The 24,111-nt window shown below is 35.6% G+C and overlaps 1 protein-coding gene across 1 annotated transcript; it reads right to left on the reverse strand.

Moving 5' to 3' along the window:
* Positions 1-4,245: 4,245 nt before the first annotated feature.
* Positions 4,246-20,120, reverse strand: Polr1D (RNA polymerases I and III subunit AC2 l(2)37Cg). The gene is made up of 5 exons (XM_089248597.1): positions 20,021-20,120; positions 17,196-17,293; positions 8,725-8,804; positions 7,100-7,179; positions 4,246-4,421 (listed from the first exon to the last, which is right to left on the reverse strand). Exons 1-5 carry the CDS (start codon positions 20,051-20,053, stop codon positions 4,386-4,388), a joined length of 327 nt encoding a protein of 108 aa, XP_089104723.1. The 5' UTR covers positions 20,054-20,120; the 3' UTR covers positions 4,246-4,385.
* Between the last annotated feature and the right edge of the window lie 3,991 nt (positions 20,121-24,111).

The following is a 24,111-nucleotide window of genomic DNA, read 5'->3' on the forward strand; positions in this document are numbered from 1 at the left end:
AATGTTTATTGAGTAGTGTTCGTACGACATCGTAATTTTTGACATTAAAATTCATACTTTTTCCCTTCCCATTTCATTGCATGAATATAGATTTCTCACGCTGCCAATGCATCATTGCTCATTATAGTAGTTAGAACGAGTAAAAAAAAAATCTTGCCTGCCATTAGATATAGATCTCTATTTGCTTTTATAAAGTAAACAGTTTTGAATGTTAATGATGAAAAAATTAATATAGTAGAATTTTTCATACAAATCCATTGTCATTGTATAGAGTGCAAGATTATCTATAAAAAGAGGAAGTGGTTTTTGTCAATCATCAGTTCCGGTTGATTAATTGCCAATCTTTCACCCTTTATACAATGTAAAACTACCAAGTATAGGAAATGTTAAATTTGCAGAAAAAATGCCACACATAGAGAAAAATGCTACTATATAGAACCTGTTTATTTGGCGTTTCCTTCGAAGCAACTACCCTGTGCAATTATGCATGTTTTTCCATTGTTCAAAAAGATGTAAACACTGATTGCAAGCCTTTTTGTCACATCCTCCAGTGCCTTCATTGTGCACTTCTTAGGAATCTGAGAATTGTCACCTCCCAAGGGCAAATTCTTTATCAGAGGAAAAATACACACAAGGCAAGATCGGGGAATAAGGTGGTTGTAGAAGCATCAGAATTGATGTTTTGACAGGTAATGTGAACCCAGTTGGGCCAGTGAGCCGACGCATTGTCGTGATGGGGCACCCATGACCCTTCCAAAGATCTGTTTGCTTGCATTGTGCAAGCAAGTAAGCACTCACAGGTGTCAGATTTATCTGTCAAAACATCACACTCCGATACTTAACCAGTTTATTCTCCTAATCTTGCCCCCATTTTATTTTTTTCAGATAAAGAATTTGCTTTGGAGGCAACGGTTCTCAGATTCTGGAGAAAATGCAGTGATGAAGGGGCTGGAGGATGTGACAAAAAAAAAATCTTGCAATCTGCATTTACATCTTTGTATAAATAATGGCAAAAATGCATAACTGCATAGGGTAGTTACTTCGAAGGAAACACCAAATAAGCAGGTTGTCTGTATTCATTCTTTCATAATAAAATAATGGGGTCGCTCATGCACTAAGGGACATTGCCCAGTTGTGTCCTTGTATTAAGATAGCCCTGCCGATATTTTTTATGACATCACATACAGTGATCTCTCGCTTGTGTGTCGTGCAAGGAAACAAGAAAAAAATATATATACACGAGTGAGAGAAGTGAATAGCATAATTGCACCATATCTTTGATTGCGAGTGCAGAAAAATTGCATAAGCTAGAGATCATTGGGGTTCAATAAGATACTCACCTAAAGTACCAAAGGGTGTTCAGAGGCGTCGACAGTTTGATATCCGGTTCATCCTTGTCAGAAAATTTACAGACATGTTTACAACGGAAATGGTGACATGACCACAGAAAAATATTGCTACCGCAGGGAGTCCCACACTGAGGGGTTAGTGCACCAATCTCTTGGTGAGTACAAAAAAGGCCGTTTGGAATTGGCAATAAATTGTAGGTCCTAGAGAGAGAGTCTAATTAGTTCTCCATTGCAACAAAAATGATCAAGAGATCACCATAGTTTATTTCTGGGAGATAAAGACACCGGGCTGTGCAAGCTCTTGATGACTGTTAAACGCGGTGGTGTCAGCCACACAGCAGTCGAAAATCAGATTTTTTATATTTGTTCTCAATTCTTTTTTCATCCCACCTCAATATTTCATTCTATTGTGTTATTTGCTGCAGTGTTTAATCGCTGGACATTTTTTAAACTAAAGTTGAAAAAAAACCTGCTTGTTTCAGTAGTTCTTGGCTAGTACATACGAATACCCCTACCATTACAAATAGTTGATAAAATGAACCATCTGAAATTTTTGCAAATCTGATCAGGTTCAAATGAATACAGATCAGTAGCGTTTTGCTGTATTCAGTATTACTAATAGTAAAATCTCGTTATTTGTGATGGTCTTGTGAAACCAAACATCCTTAGTTGTTGAATGAGCATTTAAAAAAAATTAAGTAAAATTTTATATTATTCTGTGACAAGATAATCATTCTCGCAGTTATAGAGACAGTGACAGATGCTTGTATGATCAAGGAGAGCGTATTGCATTTGGCATCCAGAAAATGAGTGTACAGTCGAATCCAGTTTTAACGAACACTTTTTTAATCCCCTAGATACGTTTTGATAGGAACAATGCACAAAAATCTTGAATTCCTTTATAACGAAGGGATTTCTCTGGTCTCTTGGAGTTCGTTATAACAGGATTCGACTGTATTTGAAAGTACCAAAATGAAGTTCCCGTCCCAGTATGAAGATTTTTCAAGTTCTCTGGTGTCCTATCTGCCAGAGTTTCAACCAACTGCCACATCTCAGTGCAGCAATGGAAATCCAGCTTCATCATTTGAGCTTAATGTTTGGACGTGGCTAACCATTCCGTTTAGAGGGTGGGGCTTTTGATAAATATATTTTCCAGGCAAAGCATAGTAGGCGCGTGTTACCCATCATCTCACAATTTAAAAAAAAATGCTATGAATACTGTGGGGGCATGTTACATTAATACTGTCACTGCTATAAAATTGTTTAAATGTGTTGTGTTATTTCTATATACTTGCAAAATTGATTGGATTATTGTCAGTTACGACTTGGTGGATTTCCTATTACAGTTGATGCTTGTTTTTACAAACTCAAATAGACTTGAATAATTAGGTCTTGTGCCGTAAATGAGAAAGATGCTTAACAACATGGCTTATTGTTCTGGACCAGAGGACTAGTTTGTAAAATCAAGCAGTGATTGCATATGAAAATATTTGTAAATGCTAATTCAATTCATTATAACTTTCTCTTAGTCGTATTACATTATCACGATATTTTCTTTAACCCTAGAATACTAACTCTACATCTCAGAAATGTAGAGGTATAGGCAGTTAACGTGCAGTTTTATCAGTTTTTTTAGTTAGTATTCTTAGGTTAAATATACTTATGAGATATTTCTCACTGAATCGTCCATGAATTTTCAGTTGGATCTTTCAGTAAATTTTAGATTATTTTCATTTTTAATCCCTGTGTTTCATAGGCTTAGAGTGATAATATTTGATGGACCAACTAATTTATTAACATTCCGCTAAGGGTATAGTGGAGTTTTTTAAATATATTTACAAATATATTCCATTGATCATTAATAAGTCATTTATGAAATATCAAAGTTTACATTTAATTCCGTGTATGATTCAGATCAAAATTTTGTCTTTCATGAGCCCTATTTACAAAGCCTGAACTCAAGAGCGCAACTTTATCAACATCACTTAAAGACTAGATTTCATTTAATCTGTGATTAGTTTTTTTTTTTTTTTTGCTTTGTTACAGGTGAATCCTTACTGTATGCTAACCCCTATAGTTCTTACGGAAATGGATAGCCAGGGCTTCACAAATCGAAAAAATATTTAAGTACCAGTCTAATTTTTTATTAGCCAAGCATAGTATTTTGCTCAAGAAAAATGGTCCTAAAAATAATGTTTTCTTCTATGTTAAAAGATGTAGCTTAATGAAATCAGAAAATTTTGTGTCACCCTGACTCCAATTTAGAAAAATTTACTCTAATTTAGCAACCATATTTAGAAAATTTTAGGCGATTTCTAGTTGCCATGGTGACACCACGATATCCGGTCCTTGATAACAATTGCATTAGACACATATTTTTAAATTATGCCCGATTTGGTGGCCATGGTAATTGGTAGAAAGCTTATTAAAACTAAAAATTCTTGCCAACTAAAATATACGAAGATAATAATCTGCAATAACTCAAGTTTTCGATACACTAGAATATCAATATTTTGAAATACTTGATGAAATGTGATAGGCTTGTGAAATGCACATATATATAAATTCTAAAACCGTATAAATGCGGTTTTAGTTTAATCCAAGCCATAAGATTCTATATCAATTTTTGTGAAATACAAAGAACAAAACCCAAAAAACCTTAATTATTTAGTGCCTTTTTACAATTGTGTTTTGTGATTGCACCAATCGCTGCCTTTCTCATACCCTTCCGCCATCAAAGAAAAAGTTTTCGAACAGGAAGAGAAATGAATGACACTTTCCCTCCAATATTCATCCACGAGCAAAAAATACCATTGAATTTAAATGCATTGTATATTTACAATATATCTGTATCTTCTCGTTTTTTTTGTTTTTTTTTTTCAAGTTTTTTTTTTTAATCTTTATTATTAACTTTTATTTTTAGTCTTTGAAGACATCAATCATTTGTGTGGTTGTTATATACAAGTGATCTCTTTGTAAAGAAAATTGTATTATTTTTCAATAAACTTCCGAACCTCTCGCCGGTGCTCTCTCTCTTCATTCCATGTTCTCTTCATATGATTTGAGCGCTTCCTGCAAATGAAAGAAAATACTTGTGAAAATCACAAACACTATCCTCTGAAAAGTTGTTTCTCAACAGAACAATACGTTTCTCTTAATTCTACAGTTTTGATTTCTGTTAAGAAGATAGTTTTACTACTTCTTTTTAATCAACATTCAGTGATACCTCAACCATATAGGTGGCAATGCTTCCGATTTACCTGGAAGCCTACCGATTTTTCTACCTTATTAAAACTTTCTGGTCGGAAATTAGATTCTCCTGCCAAATTGTTTGTATCTTCATAGAAAAATCCCTAGTAGTCCTCAAATTATGCTTCGTTTGAATGGAAAATCCCTGAAGAAAATACTCTTAGCCCTTGCAATTCCAGGCTGACCACATTTTCTCAGGAAAAATCTGGGGGGGAATCAGGATTTCAAGTATAAAAAAATCAGTATCACAAAAGCAAGCAAAGCGGCCAATTATTGCTAAAGAATCAGGACAGCAGAAAAAACAGGATTTACATATGGTCTCCCATTGCAATTCCAATGGGTTTTTCCCCCTTCTATTTGTGAGACATGTTTTCTTTCATGCAGAATGTGTCATCACATGATGAACTACAGATTTTTCAAGTCTGTGAATTGGCACCCCTGTGCTCAACTTACAATTAATCAGAGTTACATGCAAAAAACATATGCTGAAAATATTTCCCAGTGAATATTCGACTATCAAGCACAAAAAGAAAATCATGAAAAAAAAATGTATAAAATATGTGAAACAAGTTTGCATGACAAAGCAGTTGAATACACAGGCCTATTCTAGGTTTTGTGTCTCTGCAAAGGGCTAGAAATGAAAATGCTTACATTTCTAAAAAATGGTGACGTTGGCACTAACAGTAAAATGTGAACAAATCTCCCTTTAAAAAAGACTGGACAGCATAGTAAAATCATCAGGTTTGTCTTGACTTATTTATATTGGACCTTGAAATTGACACATTTTGCACTTTGCTTTTGAAAGAAGTCTCAAAAAGGAGCGTCATTCTTAAAAAAAAAAACTCACATGCCATCATAATTTGCTCTTCATCGAGGAAAAGAGTTGACAGACTTTGGAAAATTCGAAAAAAAAAAGGAATGTAATACATACTGTGAGGAGAGACAGAAAATAATTATTTGGTTTTTTTTGTCATTTTGCTTTGAATCGAGTCAATTTTATAGGATACTGAAATAGTGGTATTGGGAAAAAATTACTAAAACAATATTTTTTTAAAATAAAAAAATAAGTCGAATGATTTTTTTTTTTATCGTGCTACGATTATGTTGTCTGAGGGGCCCACCTCCCCGACTGTCCTACTTTTTCTAATTTTTTGAGTGGGAGCCCTGAATTAGTTTAAAATTTGAGCTCACGAAAGTCAGAGGCAATTGAATTTGTCAGCATATCCTGCAGCAGGGGCCCCAAAGGTGGGATCTCTCATGGGCCCTTCCAACATATCTATCTGTACCTCAACATACAATCTGTACCTCAGGATCATACTATCATATGTTTATTTATTGTCAATTTTGAGACATTACTTCTTCTAGTTCACATTCTGTAGTTTAGGATCATAACATTGTATTTTAACTAAAATCTTCTGTGTACCACAGAACCATACCATTGTACATCTGTTTGTGTGATTTTACAGTATGAAGTATACTGTAAGATCTGGTCAACTAAACAGAGGCGTTTTTACAGAAGGCTTAGCGCAGGCTACAGTCCTGGGCGACAAATTTGAGAAGTGAGTGGTCAAGATAATTGTTAGAATGGAAGAAAGGTGGCAAAGTTTCTGTAGCCCACAGGTGGTAAAACCATAAATTTATCTCTGACAAGGGACTAGGTCAATGAGCGGCCAAAGAAGTGTGCAGGCATGCGAGCAACCAAAAGAAAAACCTAAAGAGTGTTTGAGCATGGAAGTGACCCAGAAATCGCTGACCTGGTCCCTTGATCCTCTTTTGGTGCTTCATTGTCAGTGAACACCAAAAGAGTGACCGAGAGAGTGAGATATCACATTGGTAAGTGGACCAAAGAGTAATCAAGAAAGTGTGCAAGCATGTGGATGGTCTAAAGCAGTAGTTCACAATATTTTTTTTACTTGCAGAGCTCTTTTTAGCATATAATTTCCATGGTGGAGCCCCTTAGGCCTCATTTTTTTTTAATTTTATTCATCAAATCAACCAATTTTTTCTCCTCCAGCGCCCTCAGAGCCCCTGGGAAGTGCACACACAAGGGGCTGAGAACCACTGACGACCTAAAGAGCAAGGGGTTAGGTCAGTGAGTGGCCAACAGAGCGATTTATGGTGTCAAAACATATGCAAGCATGTGAGTGATGAAAAAGGTGATTAAGAGATGGCATATTTACGGGGTGGGGGTAAGCAGGGTGTGAACTTTGAAAAATGAGTGGTAAAAAAAATTAGACAAGAAGAGAAGCAAAATTCATGTAGCCTGCAGGTCGCAAAACCATAAATTTGCCCGTGCACCCTGATGATATTGCTATTCAGTGATGATTTGTATTTCTGACAGTTATAGTTTTAAAATTTGTCCTGAGTTCCACTCTCTGAAAACTACCTCCAATAGGTTGTACACGTGAGCTTATTAGCAACTTGAGGTTTCCTGAGGGCACAAGACTCTCAAATGTGGCACAAAATTATCTACAGAGACAAAAAAAAATTTTCACACATACTTTGAAAGTATCAGAAACATGATCGCATATTCTCAAGAGATCTTCCAAGCCCTTTTTGAAAGCATCTGCTGCAGCGACACCTACAGAAAAATAAGAAGTATAAAGAAATTAAAAATGGTGTTAATTTGTCACTTTCAAGCTTATTGAAAAATTAAAACTACACATTGGACTTCAGAAATACGAAACAGATATAAACTTGTGTGATACACTTCGTAAGTTGCTACTTATACACATCATTTTGTTGCTCTTGGGGTTCTCTGATGGCACGGGGGTCTGTGCTGCAGTAAAGACCTTGTGTGCCTGTCTGTAAGACAAATATCACATGATTTTGTGTCTATGTTCATAATAAAAGAAAAGGCATCTACAATTGGGTACCAAAGCATTATTTATCATGCAGACCTGCTAACCCTGGATTTAGGCGGGAGACTCCAGATTTCAGCTAAAAATTTGATTTTTCTCTTCATTTTAACGGAAAAATTATGAGTATTAAATGCACATTCATCATTTTTGATGTAGGCTTTGGCAGATAACGTGTGAACTAGAGTTGCCAGACGATCGCAGACAGCCAATGATGAGTGGGCGGTTTTTTCAGTTATGAAGCTGGGATTCATCTGTAAAAAAATAGCACTCATCGGAGACAACTTATGTGTTCCCCCAACTTTGATGTACGGCGATAATCATGCTTGTCTGGCAATGACCTTAAAAATTGATTTCTTTTTCTTTTACAAGCAATGTTTCGAAAACCAATCTGCCACCTCATGCAAATTTCTTGCTCGCCAGAGCACTGGATTCAGCGTACATGTAGACTTCCTCTGTCGCCTCCCATTCATTGCAGTTCTTTCATGCCATCATAATTGCCTGTGCTGCCCTCGGCCAAGCTTCCAAATTAATTTTTGTTTGGTTTGGCATGGCTGCGGGTCTGGATTCTGCTTTACGACTGTGATTGTCATAGATTACAGTAGCTACTGTGATGTATGGGAGCTCTATGAGGTTGCAGTTGTATGTTGACTGTGTGATATAAAGCTGTTGATATGATTACATTGAAAATAAAACGAAAAGACATTCAATATCACGTGCAAATCCAGAGAGGGGGCGACTTTTTTGGTAAGGTTCATTGGATCATCCCATATTTTAGGAGACAGATTTTTCCCTGTCATTCACGGCACTTGGGAAGGGCTTCGACCATACACATGCACCTCATATACATTCCTCTACGGAATTCCTAACGAAATGGTACATGCTGGAATGTGAGTATATGTGTTGTGAACCTGACATGAAGTTTGTTTCTGTGTAATGCTTGTTATGTGTGGTGATGCCAAAAATTTTGCCATGGGAGGGGGGCAAAGACAAAATTGTTACCAAATTTGCTGCTGTTCCAGATAGCATAAAAATTAAAAACAAAATACTGTTGCCTCTTGTCCGTCAAGTTGATGGATTCTTACGCTCTCTGTTCATATGATTTCATACCAAAAGTTTTGTTGATTTTCAAGAGGAGATGCAAATGTCTTGCATCATTATATTCTGCATAGGGAATAAACGGGACCTGTCTAGGAGGTGTGGGGGGGGGGTCATTTTCCTTTTTAAATTAATTTTTTTCACAAAAAAAAATAATTATTATAATTAACCTTTTTTGGTCTGTATCCGAAGAGTCATCTTCTGTTCCGATGGGTGAGGTATCGCATATCCACAGAAATCGACATCTGGACTGCAAATGTTTAAAATAGAAATGATATACATGCAAATAGATGTTCGGTTCTTATTTGTCTATAAGCAGATTTAGCAAAACAATAAAAGAATATTACTCTAAAAATATATATATACAAGGTGATGCCATAATTCCAGTTGCCACATTTTACTGGCGAACCGTTGATCATAGAGACATACTTCCAATTAGAAAAAGTATCCAGATAATGCAGGCGTGGATCTATGGAGTTGGGGCAAAATATGGAATATTGTCCCCAATGCGATAATTCATGAAATTTTCATAACTTCTATATGATAATAATGTATTCAATCAATCTGTTGAAAATTGCCTACATCAATGGTTTTGATTAAATAATAAATTCAAGAAAACTTCGAATAAACAAGTAAAATCGGAACAGAGAAAAAATGACACAGAAAATACATGGCAAAACGCAGGATGTATGGTCATCATAATTAGCACAATTTGTAAAAACACCCCTCCCAACAGCGAGCTCTAGATCCATCCCTGAGATAATGTGTTCAACTCAGGTACTTAATTCATGTTGCGAGGGGTTGGTAGTTTTACTCAAATATAAAAATAATTTTTTTACACAGATACCCTGTTCTCAAAAACCCGATAAAAAGTTGTTGGCCAGTCTCTTCTGAGGCCAACAAAGAAAATTCCAAGTTTCTAAGTGCAAAATTCGCTGAGATCTTTGAATTCAAAAATCGGAGGAAAGTTGAAAAAAAAAACAGCATAAACTGATGGACAATACGTCTTTCCTTCGTTTATGATGTTCTTTCCCAACTTTCCTTCAATTTTTAAATTCAAATATCTGTGAATTTTGCACTTAAAAATTGTTTGTTTTTTTTTTGTTGGTCTCGGGAGAGACAGGGCAACAACTTTGTAATTAGAAGTTGGGATTTTTAAATTTTAATAACTATACAACCCTTAGTGATATGAATGATGTACCTGAGTTCTACACCTTATTTGGATACTTTTTCATAACTGAAAATATGCCTCTAGGATCAACGGGTTCACCAGTAAAATTCAGCGAGCGGAATTTTAAGTAACCACTCTGTATATAGGTGCCAGCCACTTTTTTTTGTCCTCTACAGGAGGACCAGAAAAAGGTTCTCGGGTCATTCCATGTCAAATCACCCAGCCATGACACCCATAGTCTCAGATTTCAATGATTTTTTTTTTATTTGTTGCATTTACCATCCTTATTAACCGTGTGAAATATTATTTGCATATCTCTAAAACTTTTTGAGAAAAAAAATGTTGAAATTTATCAAAAATTGATGCAGATGACTTTTCCGAGGCTCAATTTTTAAGCAGCATTGTTTGAGAAAATAAATCAAATCTTTTTCAATTTTCAGTATATTCAAGTGAAATTTTCACTAAAGTGTTCACAAAAACATACAAAATATGAATAAAAATAATTCATACACTTACATTTGAAATTTACATGCAAAAAAATTATGTAAACTTTGTTTTTGTGGAATTTTTCTTCCGAAAAAATACAATTTTTCAAACGTATTTTTAGACCAGAGGCACAGCAGTTACCAAAACAACTTTTATTTTAAATTTCTCCTAAATAAATGAAGTAAAATACTGGAGAAAAAAAATAATGGTTTTTTGTCCGTTAATATGTTTATTCTGGCTCGCAACACAAAATTCATCGAAATAAGACTGGATCGTTCCGATTTCAAATCATTCAACTAGATACTGAAATGCAACCCATCATCCCGGATTCCAATCATTATTTTTTGTTTATTGCTTCTACCATGCTTGTTGACCATGCAAAGTTTCATGTACATATCTTAGAAAAGTTTTGAGAAAAAAAATGTTTTCTAACCTCACACGAATGACGTCTCTTAGGCTAACCCCATTCAAGCAATATTATTTGTGAAAATATATCATAACTTTGCAGATTTTCAATACATTCAAATGAAATTTCCACTAAAATGCTCACAAAAAAATGTAGATTATGAATAGAAAAAATGTAAACCTTAGAGGAAAAAAGTCATTTAATTTTTTTATTAATTTTTTTTTTAACACAATTTTTTAAACACTTTTTTTTGGATGCACAGCATGAATTTTCAATTTTTTTTAAAATTTAATCCTATTAATATATTAAGAAGACTGTAGAAAAGTAAACATTACTTTGACAGTTAATACATTTGAGTAACAAAACACAATTGTACTTATATGACTACATTAATTATATTTGTACATTTTGACTTAATATAATGATTCATGCTTAGTAAAAAGAAATTTAAATTTTATTTTTCATGTACGCTTATACATTTATTACAGTATTCACTAAATTAAGTTTCATGAGTAGTTAATGCAATAATTCAAAACAATTAATAAATTTTAAAATTCTAGGATTAAAAGAATTCATGAAATAATTAGAAATGTTAATGTAATGTGCCAAATGGGAGTTGGTGAAAAAAAAGGTTTTCAGTGAATGAAATAATTTTTTAAATTAAACATTCATGTTCAGATTCTCAGAAGTGTTCAAATTCCAAATAATTAATTTCACTTTTAATTGATGTATAAATATTTCTTATGATGCAACAAAGACGAACTTTTGCAATCTGATACATTTTTGCATAAAGAATTATTTTGTATTTGATAAATCTAGATAATATTAATCATATATATAGGCTAATTTTTGAAGTTTTTAACATGCTTAATTATAAAGTTATTTTATCACAACAGTGTTAAATTTTTTTTTAATTACTTCGACTTTTACAGTATATATTTTAATAAACATATATTTAATGTATATGATAAATATGAAATGGTTATACTTGTGTGAAAAAAAAATCTACATTATAATATTTAACACAAGCCTCTATATATTTTTCCCAAGAAATAATTTAAAATTGCTGATAAAAAGCCAGAATATGAGGCATTAAATAACAAAGAATGAAATAATGAGGCAGATGGAAGAGAGTAGAATTGAAACATAATGCCTGGGGGTGATATATTAGATGTGATGTTTCTTGCTGTGATGATGATTGTAAAAAATAATAATAGCTTCTGTGAAGATATAAACTATGGCACACTGGTCTTTGTCCTTCAGAGGGCAGCTGGTGTCTTATTTAATTATAAGACTTTATCATCCCAGCAGGTGATGATAAAGTCACTGCTGCTGCTTCATTGGGAAAACTAAAACAAAAGTGTTAGAACTAAACTGCTAACCCTCCCCCCCCCCCCATCAAATGATGCAAGTCTCAATTATGATCTTGCTGAAGACAGAATGTGCTCCATAAAGTAGCCTACTCCAGGGTTAGCAAATTTTTCTTATGATAACACAATTCCCATTTGAGCTAAATATTTTATATCATCATTTTGGAATCCAAAGTAAAATGTCAGAAAAGACACTTGAAATTTGTTGGAAAAGTGTGAGTGTTGGAAAAGAAACTGGATCTGACTGTCATAAAAAGTGTTATGCAAAAGTGTAAAATCTGTTACCCATTACATCATTGGACCTATCGGACATCAATATTGAAGAGTGGAGCAAGTTCTGAACATTTATCTACTGTGTGTTTAAGCATCATAGAGCTTTTTTTTCAAAGTTTATGAAATATATCCGAAAGTATGCTTTAATCCTTTAAAATGTCATAAGAAAAAAATAACAAAAGGTTTAAGGATAGTAAATTTGTATTTTTCATGTATAAATGAAATAAATGATTGTACAAAATCAATTCCAAAAATATGCCATGCCTGTAGGGACAGTGAATATAAACAACAATAAATTAGGTGAAGAAACTGAATACTGTGAAGAGATGAACACTGATAGTAATGTAGAGAAGTAACTTGGAAAAATGTCAATTATTAAACAAGAAGCAATTGAAGAAATAAATTCATCTCTACAGAACATAGTAATACCAATTAAACTAGTCACCAATTAAACTTCATAGGGTAGCTCCACAGTGCAAGTCAAACAATGCCAAAAGAAAAGTTGAATCTGCTTGCAAAACTTTAAAATCAAATGTTTGTAAAGTTTTTGAAGAATTACCAGAAAATTAATCTCAAAGCACACTTAATGAAGGTATTAAACAGAAAGCAAATATGATTATTTTGATAAAGTTAATTAGAAATAAGACTCAATTTAACCATCACAACAAGAGAAAAACTGCAAATTTCAACTCTGGCCCCCTGCTTTAAGAAAGGGGAACAAGGAAAAAAATCTGAAGAGTTCAATGTCACTGAATATGCTGTGCGAAAAGCAGGAGAGCTTTTGTAAATGAAAAAGCAAAGGTGAGCCATTGCGTTATTATAAAAAGAATCAAATTAAATTTCAAAAATTTTTTTTGCAATCTAATTTTTTAATGCAAAGGTTTAAATTTTCTTTCCTAGTGATAATCTACATTTTTTTGTGAGCATTTTAGTGGAAATTTCATTTGAATGTATTGAAAATCTGCAAAGTTATGATATATTTTCACAAATAATATTGCTTGAATGGGGTTAGCCTAAGAGACGTCATTCATGAGGTTAAAAAACATTTTTTTTCTTAAAAATTTTCTAAGATATGTACATGAAACTTTGCATGGTCAACAAGCATGGTAGAAGCAATAAACAAAAAATAATGATTGGAATCCAGGATGATGGGTTGCATTTTAGTATCTAGTTAAATGATTTGAAATATGAACGATCCAGTCTTATTTCGATGAATTTTGTGTTGCGAGCCAGAATAAACATATTAGCGGTCAAAAAACCATTATTTTTTTTCTCCAGTATTTTACTTCATATATTTAGGAGAAATTTAAAATAAAATTTGTTTTGGTAACTGCTGTGCCTCTGGTCTAAAAATACGTTTGAAAAATTGTATTTTTTCTGAAGAAAAATTCCACAAAAACAAAGTTTACATAATTTTTTTGCATGTAAATTTCAAATGTAAGTGTATGAATTATTTTTATTCATATTTTGTATGTTTTTGTGAACACTTTAGTGAAAATTTCACTTGAATATACTGAAAATTGAAAAAGATTTGATTTATTTTCTCAAACAATGCTGCTTAAAAATTGAGCCTCGGAAAAGTCATCTGCATCAATTTTTGATCAATTTCAACATTTTTTTTCTCAAAAAGTTTTAGAGATATGCAAATAATATTTCACACGGTTAATAAGGATGGTAAATGCAACAAATAAAAAAAAATCATTGAAATCTGGGACTATGGGTGTCATTTTGGCATTTTGCCAGGTGATTTGAAATGGAATGACCCTCTCATCAGAAACATTTAATAGTTTAATAAAAAAAAGTTTCTCAAGAAAAACGGCCAAAAGTAATAGTTTCTGACTTTTCGAGAGTTTGAGACCCTTATGTCATGATATATACAAACTAAGATAAATTTTTAAAAAAATTGTGTTTTATATATATATATACTCCAATCTATATATATAACATTAATTTTTTTTTGTCCGTCGGTTTTCTCTACAAATCTACAATTTTTGACAAATCGTTGCCACATTTTGCATACATACCAAACAGGGCCCAGATTGAACAATAGGCTACTTTAAAAATTCATCAGAGCATTTTGCAAATGTCCAAAATGGGCAAAAAAACTGTCGGGCAACAATGGTTTCTCGGCCTCAACATTCACTTTCGAAATGTTTACTTTCGATATACTGTGGTTCCCTAACAGTGCGTTTCAGACATATGTATGCCTTTACAATGGTTTGTCACTTCTCTAATGCTGCCAGTATATGTATAATAATTTATTCTTTTATAATGGTTTGCAATTTTTTTTCAATCATCCCCAGTAATTGAAGGAAGCCCAGGCAGCGGTGGGTAAGCTAGTTTAGCAATAATACTTGAAAAATTTTAGGTGTCAATCTTAATTTAGTCACTATGATCACCTGCCACCTGAGATTTATCAAGGTTTGGTTTGCAGTCCCGATTGAAGAGCTATTATTTCACTACACCATTTCTCAGCTTTTTCGCTAAGATCAACATCCCAGTAAGCCAGGGCCTGATAAATTCTGGATGCCAGAACACCATTATAATTAAAAAATTGGCATTGGCACCTAAAATTCTAAATGTATGACAACCAATGGAATTATATAAGTCTGACAATGACACAGGATTTTCAGAATTTATGTCATAACAGTGAAGGAAAGACTATTTTGAAGCATTTTTCTTGGGGGAAAAAATATCGTGCTCATTAGAAATTTGAGTAATGCCTATTTTTTATTTTTTTTATTTGTCACACACTTTAAGGTTTCAGAGTTGGCTTGTTTTGTGTTCTGCTGGTACTGCCATCTGACTTCTATATTCTCAAGTGAAGGTGGTAAAAACGCTTGAATTTTCATGTTATGTAAGTACAGTGGAACTTTCGTTAATGAGCTTAATTCGTTCCATGAACATGCTCGTTATCAGAATCCTGTGTATATTCCTCATAGGAAATAATGACAAGTCGGATAATTTGTTCCACAATCACTCATTCACAAAAAAAATTACAAATAAAAACAGCAGTCAATGAGTACAATATAATAATATAATAAATAACACAATGCAATAATCCAATAATAAAATAATGCAATAACACCATAAAGTGAACAATGATTTACAAATTAACTTACTCTAAATGGCGAGAGAGAGGAGGACTATCATTTAAGGTGGCTTACGCACTCACTATTGTCAGCACACTTATTTTTTATCTTTCTGTGCCACTTTTACAACGGAACCTATCCAATGACACTTGCTTTTGCCTCCTCCTCAGGATTTCTCTGAAATGGGAAATTGCACTGCCATCGGACAGATTCATTGCTCACACACTGCCACAGCTTCACTTGGAATGTTCTTTTGTACAAAATTTTACACAGATTCTCACATTTGAAACCATCTCCCTAATCCCATTTGAAGTGAGAAACTTCCCATTTCACTCCTCTCAGACGAGATCTTGTCAATAAGCTCTTGCTGTTGCGTGCAATGGAGATCCATCAGTTTATATGAAGTCAATTCCTGACCCATGTCCCTTCACTAGTTCTTGAATGTCATCCTCATTTACCTCCAAGCAACTTGGAGAATATAACGGGATATGATCTTCTCCAAGGACGTATCTTCAACAACTGGTGGCTTCTGCTCATGACTTAGCCCCTCAAAGTCGCGTGCAATAATGCACAGTTTTCTCCAAACAGAATTTAAAAAAAACAAACCTCTAGTGCACATGCGCATGGTTACAATGCTGTATCTAGTTTAGTATCGTAAGCAGTCATGCTCGCACACATGTTAATTTTTCGAGTGGGCTGATGCTGACCAGAGACTATATGGGAGAATATTACCCACAATTGCACAGTACGTGTGTGAGAGAAAGCAAAAAACCATCAGCTCGGTTGTGATAACATGAAACTTTATTAAAAAAGCACAAAACTTTTTCCTGTTATGTAAATCATCACTCGTTAAGCAAATCAAAATTTTACTCTTCATGAGAATTGGTCATAAACCAAAGTTCCACTGTAACATGCTGAAAAGGTCATCCTGCTTACTGTGGAGGGCAAAATTCAAACGGGGGAAGGCTCCGCATTCGCGCCTTAAAATTGGAAAAAAAATACAGAAAATCAACTTCAGCTGACTACCACTGTGCTGCCAAAGGGGTTCAAACCTGAATCCTCTCAATGAGAGTCCAGCACGACGTCCACATGGCCACACAGTATCAAAACCGATAACAACTTCAGTAAACTAAATTCCAGGTGGCAAGCTCACATCTTTGATTTAGAATACATCTATAGCTTCATAATCGCACTTGGGCAGGTGCACATTATAGAAACATTAAATATTTGAAATATTTCATTCCGAGCATTTCTCATTTCTTCATTAAAAAGGTAGACAAATACAACTAACAATGATAGTCTGACCTTGGTATGGCATTCATCAGGTGATTCAACCCTCAGGGCCGCAACTAGATACTTTGTCACTAGGGGCAAGCATGCATTTTGGCACCCCATGGAGGTATACAAGGATCAGTTAAAGGGTGAGTTTGTCACCAAGACAAGGCATGCTAATGTATATGCACCTTTAGTGTTGGGAGGAGAGAGAGAAAATGCAACAGCCAATACTTAATGGTTTTGAGTAATCAAAAATTATCCCAACAAAAAAAAAAAACAGTTCTCACCATTGAGATGAACAATGGTAGTTTCTGAGAATTTTTTTTTTTTTTTTTTTGGATTCTTATAAGCGGAAATCTGATTCTTATAGCCAATGATTTTCGTATGTTAAAACAGTTTGGTTATAGTTTTGCAGATCTGATTCTTATGCATGGTGTGTGTGTGGCTACTGCATTTTTATCCTATTTCGCAGCCCAGTATGGCAGCACCTGCCACGGCCCTGGCTGTTGTTTTTTTCTCAAGGATATTTAATTTAAGCCAGTGTGACAATAAGCTCAAACATACTTACTTTTGATTGATGACGTATCGTAGGGTGTTTCCAAGAGTATGATCTTCCCCCTTCAATACAAATGTTAAACAAGTGGGATCATCTTCCTCAGAGTGAATCTGAAAAAAGTTAAAAAATATATTAGGCCTATATAAAAATACAATAAAAGTCTATATCTTATATCTGGGATTGACGAATTGGGGGAATGCGACAAATGCCAAATTTCTTAGGAGTAGAGCATATTTTTCCTGAGAAAAACAGCAGACATTTCATAAGCAGGGTACCGCCAAATTTGGCAATTTTCTTCTTCTTGCCAACTGATTACCTTGGGGTTTGGCTATTTCAAAATTTTTCATTTGCGACAATCTTTTTTAAGCTAACGTGCTGCTATCCTTATATATTTTAGCACCATTTTCATATCCCAATGTCGCTAGTGTCGTTGTTATCCTCAGTGTCTTAGGTCTCGTTATGGTGTTCATCATCACTGAAATTTATTGAGCAATATAAGCAGAAGCCCTGTTCGTCAAAATACATCTTTTGCTGGTAATTTTTTAATTTTTTTCAAGGATGAGCCATCTTTATTCAGAAGAAACACGCTTCCGTTTCTGACAGATATGAGTGTGATACCTGCAAAAGAAATTGTAGTTTTTCGCCCAAAATGTGCCTGGGTTTTGAACAGTAATCGCACCAAGGAATTCGGTTGACATTAAGTTCACCAGAATAGGAACTCAGAACAAAAATGTAATGAGTTGGTGAATCCCATGACCAATGCTTTATTTATTGATTTCCCTTTTGCGATGTTCTACCTTGCAACTTTTTATGTACAAAAACGGCCACTGAATTAGCCTTTGCTGGTTTTAGCAAATGCATATATATTTCATTAATTCAAATGTTCCCAAATGACTTTTTCTGCAGTTTGCCAGCATGTTTCACATTATCGTACATTAGATTGATTCGTGTAATAAATTGTATGTTATGTGTTCACGTCATCTTGAATAAACTGCAACAAAGAGGATTTTGCATGGCTAAAAAAAAACAAAAAAAAACATCGGGTTGGCATCAACCATGCTTTTGGAAAATTAACCGATGCAGCCTGCAGCACGACATGGGTTGGTCAGAAATCTGAATTTCAGGGTTTAACTAATCCACGTCGAGTAACATGATGCATACAGACAGCCCCCGCCCCCCCACCATATAATTTAAAAAATTTAAATATGTATAGTCGAATTAGTGAAGGTAACCTCGTGACGCAAAATATCTCATTAGAGTAAATTTTTCTCCATGCATTCCGAAAATTGTGCAGCCACCTATCAGTGGAAATATGTAGTCAAATATTTTACAGTGGAAAAGTATTTTGCTTGATATTTACTTCATTTCTTTTAGTAAATATTCTTTTGTTCGATGAACTCTCAAAATTCCCTACAAACGCCAAGAAATTTCAGAACAGCTTCTCGTATAAGGGATACGCCAACTTGGCGACTTTTTTCTGACGATAAGTCGCCAGCGCAGACACGCTGTTCTGCTGGGCTGTCGTTGTTCTAGCATGTTCTTTCTGTTAAAAAAACTACAGCCTGGTGGCGCTGGTTGTTGTTCTTTCCTGTTCCTAGTGCGTCTTTTGAAATTTTCAAATGGGTCTTCCCCCTTTTTATTCTCTCTCCCTTTTTTTCTTCCAAATAACTTCACCTTACAGCCGCCGCATTCTGAATGATTTGAAAAACCGTTGGGAGATAGATTAGATCATTTTCCTCTTCTTTCCGTATTTATAGTAGTGTGTAGGTCGATTAACTAATTATTGGATATCTCTCACGTTGTACCTTTAATATTTTCCAATATTTATTCTTTTCTGCATACAGGATGCTCTTGTATGAACAGCTTTGGTATAAAGGACACGCCAAATTGGCGACTTTTTACCGGCGATAAGTTGCCATCGTTGGCGCACTCTGGTTCGGTGTTGTTCTGCTGGGTTGTCGCTGTTCTGAAAAATTCTGCCAGGCGGCGTTAGTTGTTGTAGCGCGTCTTTTCAAATAACCATACAGCCATTTTGTTGTTTGTGCTTGTTCCGAGTGTTTGGATTTCATTTTCGTCGCTGGTCAGGTTGTATTGTTCCCTTTTTTTTCCCTTTATTTAAACAGTGCCCGTATTTTATTTATACCCTGATCGCTTTATTATTTAAACAACGGTCTGGCTTTATTTTAAACAATGGCCGGGTTTTATTTAAACCCTGATCGATTTATTATTATCCACAATTTTATTTTTTAAACAATCCAGAGCTTATTTTTGTTTATACTATTTGTTTTTTACTGTTTTCTATAATGGCGATTTTTTTTTTTCTGGTGCACGTAGTGTCTGGCGGCTTTTTCTCGGACCGTCGGACATATTTGGCGTCAAAAATCGCCAACCTGTCCCTTATACCAAAGCTGTTCCGTTTAGTGTCCCAGAGCTGCTCTCAGCGTCTGGGGATGATACTCGAGATATCAATTAATATCACTCAATTATTCAACCCTTGTCCTCAGGTCGGAGTAAATTATTATTTATTTACAGCTATAACAAATAATGTATATATGAGGATGTATTTAAATTATTTTTTTTTTCTTCGGCGCCTGTAATGTGTCTAACGGCCTTGGCGACTTTTGATGGGGGTCGTCGGACATGTTTGGCGCCGAAAATTGCCAAGCTGCCTCTTATACCGAAGCAGTTCCTAATGTTTAACACGTGCTTGGAGACACACACATCAAATAGGAAACGTGGTCCTAAAAACACGTGTTAGAGCGAAATATATAGGAATATTGCACGGAAAAAGAAATAAAAAGTAGGAGGTTACACTTTCGGAGAGGATATTTTCTCACCACTTGCAATCGTTTTTCCAGCGCAAGACTCATGGAGGGGAGTTTAATTCAGATGCAAATGTTTACTTGAATAAACTAACACGGACGACTTTGACCCCCCCTCAGAGATACGTGATGCCAAGTTTTGAGAACTCAAAGTCATATCTCAAAAGAGTATTTACAACAACTTGTCACGACGGTCGTCTGGATGTAGACAAATTTGGCGGCGTTCTGAGAAAATCTGAACTAATTTGGTTTTATATCACCATTAGTAAAATTTATACAAATTACAAAATCTGAAATTTGAAATATTGAAATGCGTGTGCTGCCATCTATACTCAATGTTTACTCACAAAAGTAACTACAGAGTTTTGATTGATCACACACGGATTCTACAAAAGTTATTCTTTAATGTTTGATTCTATTTCGGTTTCGGCTTTCTATCAACAGATGGCAATAGCAATTTTAAATTCAGAGAAACATTTATTTTGTTTTATTTTTAATGAAAAAGGGGGAAAAAATATATAAGGAAAAAGAAAAATTAAACAACCATTAATTCCCCCCCCCCCCACGGGAAAAATCTTCTCTCTGGCAGAAAATGCAAAACAACACTTGCAACAGTCCGAAGTCCAGTCAGTTCACGAAACGTAGGCACTACTACTACTACTACTAAACCAGAAATGCACCTCGTCCATATTCCTCTGCGGAACCTCTCTCAACGAATTGGTACGTGTTGGAGTGTGCGTGTGGTGAAACCTGACGTGAAGCTTGTTTCTGTGTAATGCTTGTTATGTGTAGTGCTGCCATCTGCTTTTCTAACTAAGAGTGAAGTGTAATAATCGAATAATCTATCGTTGTAGGCCTGTTACTCTCTATGGCCTTTTTAATGGGGAGATCGGCTCGCATTTGCGCCTGGAAGTTGGGAACCACAGGAAACCAACTTCAGCGGACCACCACTGTGGTGACGGTGGGGTTCGAACCCGGACCCTCGTGATTTCTAAACACAGGAAAAAATGAAATGAGCTTCAATATACCTACGCAAGGGTTTTTCAACCTTCGGGTCGTCGCGGGGCTTCCATATGGGTCGTAAGAATTCTCTTACAGCCTAAGATTCGTGAGCTACGGGTCACGATTCAAACTGGACTCGCAGGGTCTTCCGACATATGTCGTTCAAATCAGCTAACAGCCCGGGTTTCTTGACTTATGTATGGCGACCAGGGCCGCAACTAGGGGAAGAGAAGGTGGGTCTGGTACATCAGGTGCCGGACCAGATGTGGGTTCAAATTTCACCCTTCAACCTCACCTTCAACATTACAAGGAGGTATGAGAATGCGTGCTTCCCCCTGACTGACCATGCAGTAGTTGCGGCCCTGCCTACGGATAACTTTAAATTATTGTTCACATTACCGAAATTGCAGGGCGGTAATGTGCCTTCTCGGGACCCCGGGGCAGATTTTTCCTTTGCGGCCCCCTCTTGAAAGGATAACTATTATCCAAAGCAAATGTAAATTTTTGTGGGGCCCCAATCGGCTCAGGCCCAGGAGCTGTGCCCTTGTTGCCCCAGCCTAGTTACGGCCCTGCGAAACTGAATGCCTACAAACTAATATTAAATAGCAAAAAAAAAAAATCTGCAATTTGAAGACATTCCCGTTAAGGTAAATCAAGGGTTTCAATTCAACCTTAAGAAGAGTGCGGGCCCCTTCATTGATTTGAAAACGTGTCACGACTTGAGCGATATGTAGATACGCCGCAAATCACTGCAGTATTCTGGAAATATGCCGTGGGGTCTCTTAAGTGATCTGGAAATGCGCCATGGGACGTTCTGGAACTGCGCGGTAGATCACTCAGATGATAATTGTATTGTGTCGCTTATTTCATTTTTAAAAAATTTGGTTTCATGTCACGGCTCACATCAGAGGACTCCAAAGGGCCACAAACTTCCCGCGTTTCATTGATTGAGCATATATGGTAGTGGCTCTCAAAGTGTGGGCCACGACCCCGCAGGTGGTTGCATCAATGAACTGGGGAGGGGGGGAGGGAATCGCGAGAGAGATTCTCCAAAAAATAAAAACGTCCTAACGAGAAATTCATTTTAATTTTAAAAATATGTAAAAACTGAAAAATGTCTTTACTCAGCTGAGCTAATCCTGTATGCATGGCCCCCACAAGAGGTGGACTGACAAGGCTCCAGCCCTAGGGCCCGGGGTGGTTTTAATCATTTTTTTTTTTGTTTTTCATGCTATAAATTCATCATAAAGGAGTCCCCGTGAAAGTCTGGTCGGGGGGCCCGTAAAAGATCCCAGCCTGGGGGCCCTGCATCAGGATGTGGGGGCCATGCCTGTATGATACATGGTGGGCAAAAAGTCCGTAGAAACATTAAAAATGAAAAAAACCGCAAAAATAACTGAAATAAAAAAAGATTTGCAGGGTTAGCATCGCTAAGAGGTCATGGGAAATTTTTTTGAAGACCTATCTGAAAATGAAACCGAGCATTCTATTCGCTTTCTTGACCACCGCTGAAAAATGTTCAGAAAACCTAAGCCGCTCGTCAATGAGAATTCCCAAATCGGTGACCCTAGTTCCACCCGGAATAGCGACGCCATTCAACTCGTAAGAGAAACGTGAGTTGCTCGAAACAAAATGAGCCACCATGCACTTGTCAACGCTAAAACACTAAAATACACTTGTATTAAAAGAACTTGTCAATGTTAAAAAAAGAAACGCTGCCATTAAATCAGAAAATTTTTTGTCATTCATAGACATGATTTAGCAATCATTCACAGAAAATTTTAGGCACCTATATACTGATTTTCTAGTCGCCATGGAAACCTGGTGCGTGGGATCTGTCAAGCCTAGTCTCAAATCTCTTCTTCATATTTTATTCTATAAAAATAGCCAATGCAATATCGGTTTTTATTGTTAAAAAAAATCAAAGAAATTCGAATTTTCAAATTTCAACATTTGAAGTCGAACCATTGAGAAAAAAATTATTGAAATTCGATCCATTTTAGAAAGAAATTGATTCTTAGATTTCAAATTAATTTCAATCCACTTTTTTTTTAGCGATAGGTAATTGGAAATTCGATCTTCTTCCACGTGGGATGGACTGGGATTCACTTTCGTTACTGTGTAGAGCGTGGGGCGAAATAATTGCTTGTAAAATGATTTGGAAGAAAATAGAATTGATGAATTCGAATTGCGAAACTGATCGGGAAGAGAATCTTCTGGAACATTCCTAGGAAATAATGACGAGATAGTGACAAAAAAACGAGAAAGAGTAGTTTTTATTATTCTTAATGATAAAGGTTAAGGTTGAACTTCGATAAGATTCTGATTAAGATTCTCTCGATCAAGTGATTGAGAGTTAATGGCTTCAATTAAGAGAAATATTTCTTTAATAAATGTTGATATTTTTTTCTTGGATCTGTGGGGTTATGAAAAGTCAATTCATTATACATCGTATGTTTCGTTGATTGGGCTCGTTCAGTGGCGTCTTAACGGGTCGGAGTGGCCCATGATTCAAATGGGGGAGTGGGGGATAAAATTTTTAAAGAATTTCATTATTTTTGATTGAATCCTGAAATAATTTTCATTAATTCTGAACACACAGGGGTGGCTCTACCCAGAGCCGTCTTAAGAGTATCATGGGGCCCCCGGGCCAAGTGTTTTTTCGGAGGCCGTACCTGGTAAATCCTAAAAAATTTCAACTGGATCTCATTTTTGTGAGGCCCTTCTTCTCTTGAGGCCCCCGGGACGTGCTGGGTGGGCCCATGCGTTAAGACGGCACTGGCTCTACCTCACATGCTGCCCGGGGTGCGAAAAACTCGTGTGCCGTCTCTAAAGACGATCCTGGTGGGAGCTGGTGAGAGGCTGAAAGAGCTTAATCCAAGGGGACTCTGGGATAAACCTAATTTTTTTATCCGTATGAAACCGTAAACTATTGTTTAGCCTAAAATATTCTTGGCCCATAAGTCCCGCTTTCAAAAAACTGCCCCGTTTTTTTTGGGTTGAGAGTTATTTGATCGTTCTTAACAACGCCGGATAATTACATTTACCTACATTACAGCTCTTATTGATGAGCCATCATATTTACCTTCCTTTTAGGATTGAAT

This window comes from Pholcus phalangioides, unplaced genomic scaffold (genome assembly GCF_987345545.1).
Source record: "Pholcus phalangioides strain wild (caught in Gottingen) unplaced genomic scaffold, Ppha-v1.0 ptg000003l_1, whole genome shotgun sequence".
Lineage (NCBI taxonomy): Eukaryota > Metazoa > Arthropoda > Arachnida > Araneae > Pholcidae > Pholcus > Pholcus phalangioides.